This window comes from Dipodomys spectabilis, unplaced genomic scaffold (genome assembly GCF_019054845.1).
Source record: "Dipodomys spectabilis isolate Male_0828 unplaced genomic scaffold, ASM1905484v1 ptg000225l, whole genome shotgun sequence".
Lineage (NCBI taxonomy): Eukaryota > Metazoa > Chordata > Mammalia > Rodentia > Heteromyidae > Dipodomys > Dipodomys spectabilis.
This window is the reverse complement of record NW_024870902.1, coordinates 4,922,316-4,937,292: the sequence shown is the minus strand read 5'-3', so window position 1 is coordinate 4,937,292 and position 14,977 is coordinate 4,922,316. Positions and strand designations below refer to the sequence as shown.

General features: G+C 37.7%; 1 protein-coding gene across 2 annotated transcripts in view; it reads right to left on the bottom strand.

The window, feature by feature from the left end:
* The window catches only part of Zgrf1 (zinc finger GRF-type containing 1), a 58,242-nt gene that overhangs the window by 34,240 nt on the left and 9,025 nt on the right, over positions 1-14,977 (bottom strand). For both annotated transcript variants that reach the window (XM_042697600.1, XM_042697601.1), the window contains exons 6-11: positions 12,762-14,970; positions 10,683-10,756; positions 7,481-7,531; positions 5,590-5,670; positions 4,846-4,929; positions 2,030-2,218 (exon numbers count right to left, since the gene is read on the bottom strand). In XM_042697600.1, the coding sequence (XP_042553534.1) occupies positions 2,030-2,218; positions 4,846-4,929; positions 5,590-5,670; positions 7,481-7,531; positions 10,683-10,756; positions 12,762-14,970 (2,688 nt within the window). The remainder of the gene's footprint in view (positions 1-2,029; positions 2,219-4,845; positions 4,930-5,589; positions 5,671-7,480; positions 7,532-10,682; positions 10,757-12,761; positions 14,971-14,977) is intronic.

Sequence of the window (14,977 nt, the reverse complement as noted above, 5' to 3'; positions counted from 1 at the left end):
GATGGGAAAATATAGCTATGTTATCAATTAGAACTATATTAAGAAGTTCTTACTATGTGGCAGGGCCTGTGCATATAATATATATACTATGTATCTATGTATCTAAGCACTTTTCACTATTAACTTTAATCCAGAATATAACCTTGTGGGTTATATAGACTCTTATTTCCCTTATTTTGCAACTCTCTAAAACAATCTCTCTGAAAGTGTCCTGTGTGATACTCTCTGATCAGACCAGCCTGGGCAGAAAAGTCTCTGTGAATCCCTTATCTCCAATAAACCACTCAAAAATTGGAAGCAGAGCTGTAGTTCAAAGTGATAGAGCTAACTAGCCTTGAGCAATAGAGCTTAGGTACAGCACTGAGACTCTGAGTTCAAGCCTCATGACCAAAAATATTTAAAAGGACATCTGCACACCAGTAATTGTTGCATTACTATTCACAAGAGCCATGATATGGAGTCAACTTGTCCATCGACAGATAAATAAAGGAAATACTGTATATGTACACAATGACATATTCAGCCATGACAAAGAATAAAATTGCACCATTTGTAGCACTATAGATGGAACTGGGAAACATAATATTAATTAAGGCAGGCTCAGAAAGACAAATATAACACATTCTCACTTCTACATGGAAACAAAAATGTTTACCCTACAGAATTAGAGAATAGTGATTACCACAGTGATTATTTGGGAAAGGTATGAGGGAAGTGGAAAAAAGATAGTTAAGTGGAGCCAGGTGCCAATGGCTCATGAGGCTGAGATCTGAGGATCACAGTTTGAAGCCAGCCTGGGCAGGAAAGTCTGTGAGACTCTTCTCTCCAATTAATCACAGAAAAGCCAGAAGTGGTTCTGTAGCTTTAGTGTAGAGTGCTAGCTAGCCTTAAGCAAAAAGACTTTAGGGACAGTGCCCAGGCACAGAGTTCAAGGCCCAGGAAAGGCAAAAAAGAAAAAGGACAGTTAATTGGTACAGAGGTATAGCTTGATAGAAGGAGTATTTTCTATGCTCTATAACCAAGTGAGAAAACATGGTTGACAACAATGAACTGAATATTTCAACATAACTAGTAGAAAGGATTTTGAAGGTTCCAACAAAGAAACTGTAAATGTTTCAGGCAATAGATATGCCAATTACCATTATCTGATATTTTTCTCAAATCTAGTGCCTCTACCACTTGAGCCACAACTCTACTTCCAGCTTTATGGTGGTTAACTGGAGTCTCATGGACTTTCCTTTCTGGGCTAGCTTCAAACCACAATCCTCAGATCTCAGCCTCCTGAGTAGCTAGAATTACAGACATCAGCCACAATCGCCCAGCTAAAATGTTTGAAAAAATGAATTTTAAAAGCCTAAGATGATGACAAAGTTTTGAGATCTACTTTTTTAAACACCAATGCATGTAATGCTACTGAGTTACACATTTTAAAATGGCAAATTTGTGATATGTAGTTTTGTCACAATTAAAAATTTTGGTATTTTTAAAGTCTGAAAGATGAAGCATTGGCTAATGGACTTCTTTCTGAATGATATGTAACAAAATACTTATTTCAGTTGTAGCACTGAATGTGATACAAATGAACATGTTTCTTTTTCTATAAAGGGTACTCTCCAATTTATTTTCCTCTCAGAAAACACAAAAAATAAGAAACAGAAACTATCTTGGATGAGACTAAAAAACAAGGGTAATTATAAGTTATAACACTAAAAGGATGAGGAGCAGCATAGACTTAGCAATATGGAGGAGTACCTCAGTAGCTACTTTAGGAAAGTCTTATTATAAGCTGACTTGCCCCCAATAACCATGAGAATCCTCAAAGTAGGATATGATGAACTATTATAAACAACTATATGCTACAAATTGGAAAATCTAATAAACTACTCAGGTCTTATGTAGTTTGAGATATTATACTTCCTGTCAAGTTACTACTATGCTATACAAAGATTTAACAATAATTTCTTTTACAAAATTTAGTATTGACATAAAGAAAATGATTTGGCAAATGCAACTATAAAAGTATTTTTACCTCCAAGACGTCAGCCTGCATATAAGTGCTAGGCAAATCTGGAGCCAAGAAGCACATATCTGTCATGAAGTCTTTATATTCCATGCTATTTGGCAAGTGACTGCGTTCTACCAGCTGTGAGCGATGTCCTCTGACCATTTCACCACTAGTAGCTGATCCTTTCACTTGGTGCCCTTGAAACTCAACAGGCTGTAGGCAAATTATTAAAAATAAGAATGACATAAGTATGTATTTGCAATATATATTAAATATAATTTAACTTTTTATTAAATATTACTTAATGAAAATAAATGCTAGGAGACTAATACTGAAAGTCAAGAAACACTTCCATTATCCTAAAACATGTTAAGTGTAACCACTTTAAAGTGCATTGATTTAACTACATTCATATCAATATTAATCCAAATGAATTCTATGTTACTATGTAAGGACAAATATATCAGCTAATTAAAGAGGAAGAACTAGTTGTCCCTCTTTATGCAGTTTTTACACATTACATATATAATAAGTTACATATGATATGATAGATTATAGACTCATTATTTTATACTACAATGAAGTTTCTCTTTGCTTATATACAAATATACTACAAGTTCCCTGAGGGCACAGACATTTTTCCCTCAAAAAAAAAAAAAGGTAATTATAAGTTATAATATAACTTATATGTATCACCTGCATTCAATACAGTTCTGGCATATGGGAAACAATCAATACAAAGGAGAAAGAGGGCCAGGCACCAATGGTGGTGGCTCATGCCTATAATCCTAGCTACTCAGGAGGCTGAGATCTGAGGACTGCGGTTCAAAGCCAGCCTGGGCAGGAAAGTCTGTGAGACTCTTATCTCCAGTTAATAACCACAAAACTGGAAGTAGTACTTTGGCTAAAGAGGTAGAGCACTCACCTTGAGCTGAAGAGCTGAGGGGCAGCACCCAGGCCCAGAGTTCAAGCCCTATGACAGAAGGAAGGAAGGAAGGAAGAAAGAAAGGAGAGAGGGAAGGAGAGAGAGGAATGCAGGAAGCATTTTCCTTAGCTTAAAGCTTCTGTAAAGTATTGTTTAACTAGTGGGCTAATCAGTTATAGAGAGTGGGTCCTCTTCAAAGGCCTTATTCTCCAAAGTTCTCTTATCCCCTCATAAAAGTGGTCTGCTTTCAGGCTTTAAACAGCTTTCTCTGCTACCCCCTTGAGGGTTTTGGGATTATAATCTATATAGGGTAACAGCCTGGAAAAGTAAGATTGCTAAAGGAATGTCCATAAAGGATTCATTTATTTTTAACTAACAAATTTACAAAATGACGACATAGAATCTGAAAATACTAATTCAAGAGTCTAAATTAATTAAGAAACAAAATTAAATCTAAATGCCCTTTCATATAAGACTTTCATGAAGTAGCTGTACAAAGGGGTTTCAATTCAATATGTCATTTCGTGAGTACAATGCATCTTGATCAACGTTACCCCTTCCATCCTTCTCCCTCTCTCCCAGCTCTGCCTTCCCCAAGTTACCTGGCTCTGTTTCCACCTATGTACATTGAGTATTATGACTGCATTCTCCCACTCTTCCTCTCTTCATTCATCTGTCCCCCTCCCCTTAACCTCACTCCTCATACGTAAAACACATATTCCAGGTTCCTGGTGTTCATTTTGTGAAACACAAGCTAAGTGTTCAAAGGATTTTAACCACTGGAATTCTCCCCAGCATATCTAAAAGCATACTTGTAGATATGATGAGGTATGTCATCTATAAAACTTTGATCTAGGTGTTTGTGGATCATTCCTATAATCCTGGTTACTCAGTAGGTTCATACCTGAAGGATTTAAAGCCAGTCTGGGCAGGAAAGTATGGGAAAGTCTTGTCTCCAATTAACCAGCAAAAAAGCCAGCAGTGAGGCTGTGGCTTAAGTGGTAGAGCACCAGCCTTGAGTAAAAAAGCTAAGGGAAAGTTCCCAGGCCCTGATTTCAAGCCGTAGTACAGGCAATAAATAAATAAATAAGCAAGCAAGCAAGCTGGGCTGGAAATATGGCTCAAGTAGTATAGCAACAGCTGAATGAGAAAATCAAGAAGCTGAGTAAACTCGAGGCCTTGAGTTCAAATCCTAAAGCAAAATATATGCAACTTTTTCTTTTTTCTGGTGGTAGTAGAGATTGAGTCTATGGTGGGGAATATCCACTCCTTACAAGGAAATAGGTGTCTTCTGTGCTGCCATGTACCTCTTCCAGAAGTATGATGGGCTTCAGAAACAGAATCACTATTTACAATCTCATTTGCTGTCTCTTACTTTTTAATGTGGAGCAGATAACACTATTTACAACTGAAGCTATATAAAGTTTTACACATTCAATCATAAAGTGAAGGAGACCATAAGTTAAAAGCTATAAAGAAATTCATTGTTCACCACACACATTCATTAATTGTTCAACCCTAGTATAACCTATGCACAGATATTATATATACTGTATTCTTAGTTCACTAATAATACAGAAAAGGTTCAAGGGAAAAAAAAAAAAGGAGATAGAAGCTAGGAATTTTTAAGTAGTTTTCCTTGGGGCAATAATATAGCTCAGTGGTAGAGTACTTGCTTAGCATGCTCAAGGCTCTGGATTCCACCCTCAGCAGTGAAGGGCGTGGCTCTTATTCTTAAAACCAGTCTAATTTATTTTGCCAGTTTTCTGACTGAAAACTCTTTTTGCCTATGTTGAAATACATACACACACACACACACACACACACACACACACACACACACACACACACACACACACACACACGATATGGCAGGAAGAGTTCAAGGATTAAGGGAGCAAATTATATATCTTACCTTAGGATCACAGACATTTCCTTCTATTTCTTTAGGAATAACTGCTTGAAATGCAGAATTTTCTTCATTTCCCACAGGAAAGAACTAGAATAAAATATCAATATGTTAGCTGTTATCTAGCTTATTACAATAATTCTGTAGACGACTCATGATTTTGATGGGAAAACACTTAAATAACAAGGTTAAGTTTGATCTTTGAAAGCACAACTGTTCTATCTTGTTTTGCAACTTAAGCTATATAAAGTTTTACACATTCAATCATAAAGTGAAGGAGACCATAAGTTAAAAGCTATAAATTCATTTTGTTCACCACACACATTCATTAATTGTTCAACCCTAGTATAACTTATGCACAGATACTGTATATACTATATTATTAGTTCACTAATAATACAGAAAAGGTTCAAGGGAAAAAAAAAAAAGGAGATAGAAGCTAGGAATTTTTAAGTAGTTTTCCTTGGGGCAATAATATAGCTCAGTGGTAGAGTACTTGCTTAGCATGCTCAAGGCTCTGGATTCCACCCTCAGCAGTGAAGGGCGTGGCTCTTATTCTTAAAACCAGTCTAACTTATTATGCCAGTTTTCTGACTGAAAACTCTTTTTGCCTGTGTTGAACACACACACACACACACACACACACACACACACACACACACACACACACACACACACACACACACACACACACACACACGATATGGCAGGAAGAGTTCAAGGATTAAGGGAGCAAATCATGTATCTTACCTTAGGATCACAGACGTTTCCTTCTATTTCTTTAGGAGTAACTGCTTGAAATGCAGAATCTTCATTTCCCAAAGGAAAGAACTAGAATAAAATATCAATGTTAGCTGTTATCTAGCTTATTACAATAATTCTGTAGACGACTCATGACTTTGATGGGAAGAGACTTAAATAACAAGGTTAAGTTTGATCTTTGAAAGCACAACTGTTCTATCTTGTTTTGCTCTCGATACACATACACAATCTAACCCTGCCAGCCCTCACAAAAAAGAAAAAGTGCTCTGATAGATAAAGTACTCAAATTAGCATACTCAGCATACTAAAAACTTCTGGTCTATTCTTTTTCCAGTTCTGGGACTTGAACTCAGGGCCTGGGTGTTGTCCTTGAATTCTTTTGCTGAAGGCTAGTGCTCTACCACTTGAGCCACAACTCCACTTAAAGCTGTTTTAGCAGTTTATTAGAGATGCAGACTTTACTGCCCAAGTTGGCTTTGAATGACAATCCTCAGATGAATCTCCTAAATAGGTAGGTGCCAAGCTTTCAGCTAGTTTTTGTTTTGTTTCTGTTGGTTGTGGGGCTTGAACTCAGGGCCTGGACACTGTCGCTGAGCTTTTTCACTCAAGGCTAGTGCTCTACCACTTTGAACCACACCTGCACTTCTAGTTTTCTGGTGGTTAATTGGAGATAAGAATCACATGGACTTTCCTGCCAGGCTGGCTTTGAACTGTGATCCTCAGATCTCAGCCTCCTCAGTAGCTAGAATTACAGGTGTGAGACACTGGCACCTGACTCTGATCTACTTTTTTTTTTTTTTTGGTCGGTCATGGAACTTGAACTCAGGGCCTGGGCACTGTACCTGACGTCTTTTGCTCAAGTCTACCACTTTGAGCCACAGCTCCACTTCTGGTTTTTGAGAGGCTAATTGGAGATAAGCGTCTCACTAGGACTTTTCTGCTTGGGCTGGCTTCAAACCATGATCCTCCTGAGCATCTAGGATTATAGGCGTGAGCCACCGGTGCCCAGCCTGATCTAGATTTTTAATTAAAACTTTTACAACTAGAAAAAATTGTTAACTACATAACAATCTAATACTTCTCTTAATGCGAACTATTTGCTTAAAAATTTAGTATTCTACTTATACATACAAATTTTATGTATTAAAACTGAATTAAGCCAAACACAGTGGTGCACACTTAAAATCACAACACTTATTATGCTGAGGCAGGAGGATTGGTTTTTTTTTGTTTGTTTTTTTGGAGGAGATCCGGTCGTAGGGCCTGAACTCTGGGCTTGGGCGCTGACCCTCAGCTCTTCAGCTCAAAGCTAGCACTCTACCACATGAGCCACAGTGCCACTTACTTACTTAGTAAGACCCTGTCTCAAAAATTAGTTAATTAGGGGTTGGTCATAGTAGTGTGCACCTGTAATCTTAACATGCATAAGAACATCACAATTCAAGGCCCACCCAGGCAAACAAGGTAAGACCTTATCAGGAAAAACAACTAGGCCAAAAAGGAGATAGAGGTGTGGCTCAAATGGTATAGTAGGTACAAAGCCAGTACAGGATTTCAATAACCTGGCTCCAACCCCTAGATGTCAAAATAATCATTAATATGAAGTTAAAGGAGAAAATACTAAGCTGGATTTTTGGGGCTCAGAACTATAATACTCAGGAGGCTGAGGTCTGAAAATTAAGGTTTTAAGCCAGTCTGGGCAAACAGCAGTCTAATCTAAACCAAAGTTAACTAAGTACAAATTAGTTTGAAAACTGAGAATTAATAATATAAGCTTAAAATTATGTTCCATATATATATTATATATGTGTATGTGTGTATATGTGTATGTATATATATGTATATATATATATATATATATATATATAAGTAAACTCACTGGTAGAGGCTCAAGTTGTTCACTTGGCTCAACTTCATTTTCAGGTAGAACCTTAGAAAGAATATTAATATAAATATAATAATTAACAACAAAGGAAAATAAAAAATACCAGAACATCACTACTAGTAAGAAATGAAAACTAGGAAGTAGCACTGTGGCTCAAAGTGGTAGAGTGCTAGCCTTGAGCACAAGGAGCTCAGGGAAAGCACCCAGGCCCTCCATTCAAGCCCCACACCAGCAGTAACAACAAAAAAGAAATAAAAACAAAAATTTTACCAAATGCTGGTAGCTTAACACCTGTAATTCTAGCTACTCAGGGGGCTGAGATCAGAAAGATCATAGTTCAATGACAGAAAAGTCCCGAAGATGTGCTGGGAAGGTGGCTCAGTGGAAGAGCTCTTGCCTTGCATGCATGAGGCCCTGGGTTCGATTCCTCAGCACTACATAAGCAAAAGGAAAACTGCCGAAAGTGGTGCTGTGGCTCAAGTGGTGGAGCACTGGACTTGAGCTGGAAGAGCTGAGGGACAGCGCCCAGGCCCAGAGTTCAGGCCCCACAACCAGACCCCCCCCTCAAAAAAAAAAGAAAAAGAAAAAGAAAAGTCCTCAAGACTCAAGTTTCCAAAATAGCCATGAAAAAGTAGGCCTGTAGACATGGTTCAAGAAGTAGAGCACCAGCCAAGCAAGCAAGCTGTTAAACATGAAGCCCTCAGTACAAACCCCAGTAATGCCATAAAAATAAACAAATAAAATTTTAGTAAGACATTATTTTTACTGAGCAAAATGTTAAAAAAAAAAAAAAAGGAGAGAGAGAGAGAAAATCCTTCCAGTAAAATGATAAATGTATTTTTTTCTTTTTTCTTTTTGTCGGTCATGGGACTTGAACTCCAGGCTAGGGTGCTGACCCTGTACTCTTCAGCTCAAGGCAAGTGCCCTACCACTTGAGCCACAGTGCCACTTCCGGTTTTTGAGTAGTTTATTGGAGACAAGAGTCTCACAGACTTTCCTGCCTGGGCTGGCTTTGAACCTCGATCCACAGATCTCAGCCTCCTGAGTAGCTAGGATTACAGGCATGAGCCACCAACGTCCGGCAGATGTATTTTAAATTTGATATTAAGAAACAAAGTTGTTCTTAGTCTTTCCTTTTTAACTGTGTTTTTTTTTTTTTTTTTTTGGTTTTTTCTTTGTTGGTACTGGGGATCAAACCTAGGACACTGCACTTTCTAGACAAGTACATCCCAGCCCCGTTTCTATTTTTGGGGGGGTCGGTTGTGGGGCCTGAACTCTGGACCTGGGTGCTGTCCCTCAGCTCTTCAGCTCAAGGCTAGCATTCTAGCAGGAGCCACAGCGCTACTTCTGGCTTTTTCTGCTTATGTAGTGCTAAGGAATCGAACCCAGGGCCTCATGCATGCAAGGCAAGCTCTCTACCACGAAGACATCTTCCCAGCCCATTTCTAGTCTTTTGAGTAATCATTTCTACTTCTAGGAATAGAATCTAAGGGAAAAAACTTGAAGTACAATGATTACATGCCAAAATATTTACTGAAATATTATTTATAACCACAAAACACCAGAAATAATCCAGATGTCCAAAAACAGGGAACTATTGTTCAAAGCACAAGCCATCCACAGAATGGATGGAATCATTAGTAACCTTCAAAGGTTTAAGAAGAGTTCTTAATAATGTAAGTAAATGCAATATATTAAAGGGAAAGGTAACAAACTACTTATACACCACAATTTAACTATGTTGCTTTTACATAAGCACAAAAAATTGAGAAGTTAGCAATCTATATCTGGGAAGTAGTATAAATAAATTTTCTCCATAGTTTTCTTTTTCTTTTTTTTTTTGTTGGTCATGGGGCTTGAACTCTGGGCCTGGGCACTGTCCCTCAGCTCTTCAGCTGAAGGCGAATGCTCTACCACTTGAGCTACAGCGCCACTTCCGGTTTTCTAGTGCTTTATTGGAAATAGGAGTCTCACGGTCTTACCTGCCCAAGCTGGCTTTGAACCTCGATCCTCAGATCTCAGCCTCCTGAGTATCTAGGATTACAGGCATGAGCCACTGGGCACCCGGCTCTCCACTGTTTTCTAAATTTAAAAAAATAATATTCTCACTAAGCATTGGCAACTCATGCCTGTAATCCTAGCTACTCAGGAGGCTGAGATGTGAAGATCACAGTTTAAAGCCAGCCATGACAGTAAAGACCATGAGACTCTTTTATCTGCAATGAGCCAGCAAAAAGCCAGAAGTGAAGTTGTGGCTCAAGTGGTAGTGTGCCAGTGTTGAGTGAAAAAGCTTAGTGCCAGACAGGAGAATCAGGAGTTCACTGTCAGGGATACCTAGCAAAACTCAACAAAACCAAAAAGACATCAAGATTTTAAAGAAGGAAATAGTCTATTAATATGGAAAATATTCAAAATAAAGGCAAAGATTTCACTTTTCTTCCAAACATGTTTTCTAAAGAAGTGCCATATAAGTTTTCTCTCCAGAAAAACTTAACAGCATCTACATAAATACTACTCTGGGTGATTTTTTTTTCCCTAGAATTTCAATTCATCCTAATTAGTATTATTATTTCTAAAACTGCTATCTGGTTCCCAACTATGCAATAAAGTACATTAAGAGGTCCAAAACAGGGGTTCCTCAAGATGTTTAAACTCAAGGAAACAGTGTTAATACCTATGGGACAGGAAAGATAGTTCAATTTCAACATAAGATCTTTGACAAACAATAATTCTTTTGAGAAAATCAATATGGAATAGGATGGTATCGTTCCATCTGTTCCAAGGTCTAGAAGTTGTGCAGTTTCCAGCAGGGGCACACATTCCATTAATAGCTGTGTTTATTTAAAAATGAAATGCTTACTAAGTTACTAGGAAATAAATATTTACTGTTTTAATAGTAGTAAGTACTTAATCAAATTGGAAGTGCTAGGAATTTCTTTTTTTTTTTTTTTGCTTATGTGGTGCTGAGGAATCGAACCCAGGGCGTCATGCATGCAAGGCAAGCGCTCTACCACTGAGCCACCTTCCCAGCCTGGAATTTATTTCTAGTAGCCAAGCAATGCCACAATTTTAAGAAACTATTACAAGGAGTGTCATGAATCAAAAGCTTGGACTTTCTGAAATATTGGAATTCTACTATAAATTACAGAACTATCATATTAAAATAAAGTATGTTTAGAAGAAAATATACAAATACCTGTTGAGAATCCTGCTTTAGTTGAGGAGATACTGGTATAGCTTGTGAAACTACTGTAGTAAATGTTTTCCTAGCTATAATGGAGAAAATGAAACAGTCTTATCCATCATATATATGGTAGTTTCCTAATGTTTTAAGCAGTTCTAAAACTGAAACAAGGAATGTAAGATTTTGAGATGATGCAGTCTTGATAACTTTAATCTGGATTGAGGGAATTTACAGATTATTTTACTATTCTGTATAGGCTGGGAAATGTTCTTGATTAAACAGTTCAAAAGCCAGGCACCAGTGGCTCACACCTGTAATTCTAGCTATTCAGGAGGCTGGTGATCTGAGGAGCAAGGTTCAAAACCAGCCTGGACAGGAAAATCTGTAAGACTTAAATCTCCAATTATCCACCATTAAACTGGAAGTGGGGCTGTGGCTCAAGTAGTAGAGCATTTAGCTTGAGCTGAAGAGCTCAGGAACAATGCCCAGGCCAAGTTCAAGCCCCACAACCAACCAAAAAAAAAAAAAAAAAAAGTTCAAAAATATGGCTAGAGGTATGACTCATGTGGTAGAGTATATCAGCCTAGCAAGCTTGATTGAAGCTTCAATGAAGGCCTTCCTTGAAAACATTAATACTGGAAAAAGAAAATTAGACAATACAATATTAATGACTAAGTGAGCAACAAAAATGTTTCCTTGTATTATGGTTTCTCAAACTAACTTTAAAAATAAAGTTGTTGTATTGAAATGCCTTTGTACAACTACTTAAAACTAAAAAAATTAATATAAATAACACTAGGCCAACAACAAATCAACCTACAGTAAAAATGCTAAAAATCAAATAATGACCAATTTTTATGAACAAAGGAGTTGAAATAAACCATGTTGTTGCTGTGTGCAACCACAGAAAAGAAAAAGAAGAAAAAAGCTCCTAAGGCTATTTCTGAGGCCATCTTAAACCCATGACTTAGGGAAAACACTCTCATAAGTTATTTTGTAAGCACAGCATGCCAACACTGAGGAAACAGCAATAAAACAAAATCTCTTGAAAAGGAGGGCATAGAAGATAATTAAATCAGATTCTAATACAAAAGGGTGTCACTGGGACTAGGAAGGTGGCTCAGTGGTAGAGCACTTGCCTTGCATGCATGAGGCCCTGGGTTCGAATCCTCAGCACCACATAAGCAAAAAGAAAAAAGCCGAAAGTGGTGATGTGGCTCAAGTGGTAGAGCGCTAGCCTTGAGCTGAAGAGCTGAGGGACAGCACCCAGGCCCAGAGTTCAGGCTCCACGACCAGAACCAAAAAAAAGTTGTCACTAAGAAGAGTAATGTAATTTGAATACTTTTCCATAGGGTAATCAGGAAGGCCTCTTATAAGAAGTGAAGACCTAAAGAAAACACTCATTAGTACCATCGATAAAAGTGTTCATGTAAAAGACAGAACAAAGCAGAGTAGGAGACAAAAAAGTTGGCAAGGCAGAAGAACAGAAAAGACGGCAAAGACTAGTTATTACACCTGGCCAGGTCACCATTTAAAAGTAGGATGTTTTCCCCAGTAAGTACTACAGTTAGAAGCACAGTGCTTGCATAGTACACATAAGACTCTGGATTTCATCTCTAGCACTACAAAAAATAAATAAGTAAACAAATAAATCAATAAACAGAAAATAATAAAATAAAAATAAAAAATGCACATTCAATAATCTAAGAATCTCTATTTGTTCTAAAATAACAAAAAGGTTGTATATATATATATATATATATATATATATTTTTTTTTTTTTTTTTTGTGCTGGTACTGGTGCTTGAACTCAGGGACTTGAGCTCTTGGTTGGATTTTGAACTCAAGGGCACTCTAGCACTTGAGCCACACCTCTGCTTCCACATTTTTGGTGGTTAATTTGGAGATAAGTCTCACGGACTTTTCTTCCAGGGCTGGCCTTGAATTGTGATCCTTCTGTTCACTCTGCTAAACTGACAGGCATGAGCCACCACCCTCCACATGGCTCCCTAAGTTTTTAATAGAACTGTCAGAGTATCTATTATCCTTTGAGCTACAAAGAGAACACTCCAAAAGACATGGCATTCTGACCTTTAGGACTGCTATCTGGCTCATATGTTTGCTCAATTCCTCGTTGTTGAAAGGCAGAGTCTTTCTTTTGAAATATTTCTAAGCTTTCTAAGGCTGTACTATGTTCAGATAGTGATTTTAAGAGAGAAAAGTTATTTACTACCCTAGGAAGTTCTGAACAATCTCTAGAGTAACTCCAGGAATGTGTGCTTTTCCTTGTGGTTTCAACTGCAATACAGTCCTGGGGTGAACTTGTAATCCTTTCCAAATCTTCAGGCTCCAGAATACATGCCTCAGTTTCTTCAGAAATGGGATGGTTTTCTCTCAGAGGGCAAACTAAAGAATTGAAGCCTTGAGTTTTTGATTTATCAAAGGTAATATATTCAGAGTGATCCTTACTGGTATTTAATAGTTGGATATTATCATCAGTGTTAGAGATTGGTGTTAAAACCTCATGTTCATTTTTGTCTAAGTTACTTTCCAAAATAGAAGACTGAGAGTGAGCATCTTCTGAAAACACATAATTGTTTTTAGGAGTCTGATTAGTGACTGTGTCTGAAAAGTAAGGCATATGTAAGCTCCTTTTTAAACCTTCAGACTTACTCAAAGGTGAAACACAATCATAGTTACTTCTAATTTTTTGGATAGATTTTTCAGCACCTTCATTGCTATCCGCATGCTCATCAACAACATCCCATTCTAAGGACAAGTCAAAATTGCTTACTGTGTCCCTATCCTGTTCCTCTATCGCTTTTCCAGTGTTTACATCTTTACAAGCTCCAGTGTCAAAACCCACACAAATTCTATCACAAAACTCTGATAACAGAGGCTCTTTTCTGGGCAATATTTCCATAAGTTTGCCACCAATAGCTGTTAAGAGTGGTAAAGGTTCATTACCAATTTTTTGACAGTTTATATCCTCACAACTCTTTTGAACACTTGAATTGCCATCATTAACCAAAATTTCTTCTTCCCCTTGCTCTGAATCCTGGGAATGTTTGTTGCTTTCCAGTGATTCCTCATCGGTGTCACTGATCTCAAAATTGCTTAGATTAAAAGTTACCTCTATAGATGGTTGTGAAAGTTCACAAACAGCATTCAGACTTTCACTCTCAGTATGACATTCAGAAGACATGCCTGCAGTACCATCAGAGAGACTAGAGTTGTTGTTATGTAGAAGAGGTTCACCTTGTATATGTTCTGATTTTGGCAGAGGTGACACTGGCTTATAGTCTTGTTCTATCAGTCCATGTGTATAGACTACCTTTTCTCTAATGCAAACTGGTTCTTCTATGCATACTCCATTATGATTAAGAGAGATTTCACTACTTTTTTGATTATTGGATGCCAATAATAAATCATCATTTTCTGTACTGTTACAACTAACCGGTAAGCTGCTGCTTTCACAGAACGGAAGAGATTCTAATTTTTCTTCTTGATTCCAGAATTGGTTGTTGTTGTCTTCATGATACTTTTTTCCATTTTCAGGGCATGCTTCGAGGGTCTTTTGTGCCAAAAAGTTTTTCAAACTTATATCATCTTCCTGGGACTCGGGCTCCCCCTCTCTATCATCCTCATCTACAGTACAACTCTGTGAGGGTAGATATATGGCCCACCGGCTTTTATATCTGCTAGGATTTTCTGATGGTTGCTCATCACGTAGCTTTTCTGTGCCTTTCGTCTGAGCATACTCTTCCTGTTGAACTAAGTGCTTGGATGTAGTAGGATTTTTTTCAGAACTTCCTTGTGGTTCTACCTGAGAAAAATGTCTTGTAATCTCAAAATTTAGGTTTGATTTGGACTTCAGAAGAGCTAATATCTGTGCTTTGCTTCTGATGGTTTGTGAAACTTCACAGTGAGATACTAAACTATTTCTACTTATGGGCTCTTTGGTCAGTAGAGAGTCTGAATGTTTACTTTGAGAATTGATAGAAGAGCAAAAGTAACTTTCTTCGCTTAGCAGTTTTGGGTCACTATTGAAGGATGAAGTAGAGACAACTGAAGAACAAGGTGTGTTATTTCTTTCTATGTTCTTATAAGGGACCACGTTCTCAGGGACTGTTGGCATATTATTTAGATCTCTTTTGCCAACAGTAGAAAACAAAGGAAGAGTGCTTGAGAATGGAGGAAAAAAGGGAAGATGGGGTTTCTCAGTCTCCAATGTTTCAGCTGATGAAGCATTTTCTGTAACAACCACTTTCTCTGGAACTTGATGTGGTCTTTGATAACCCTAAAAA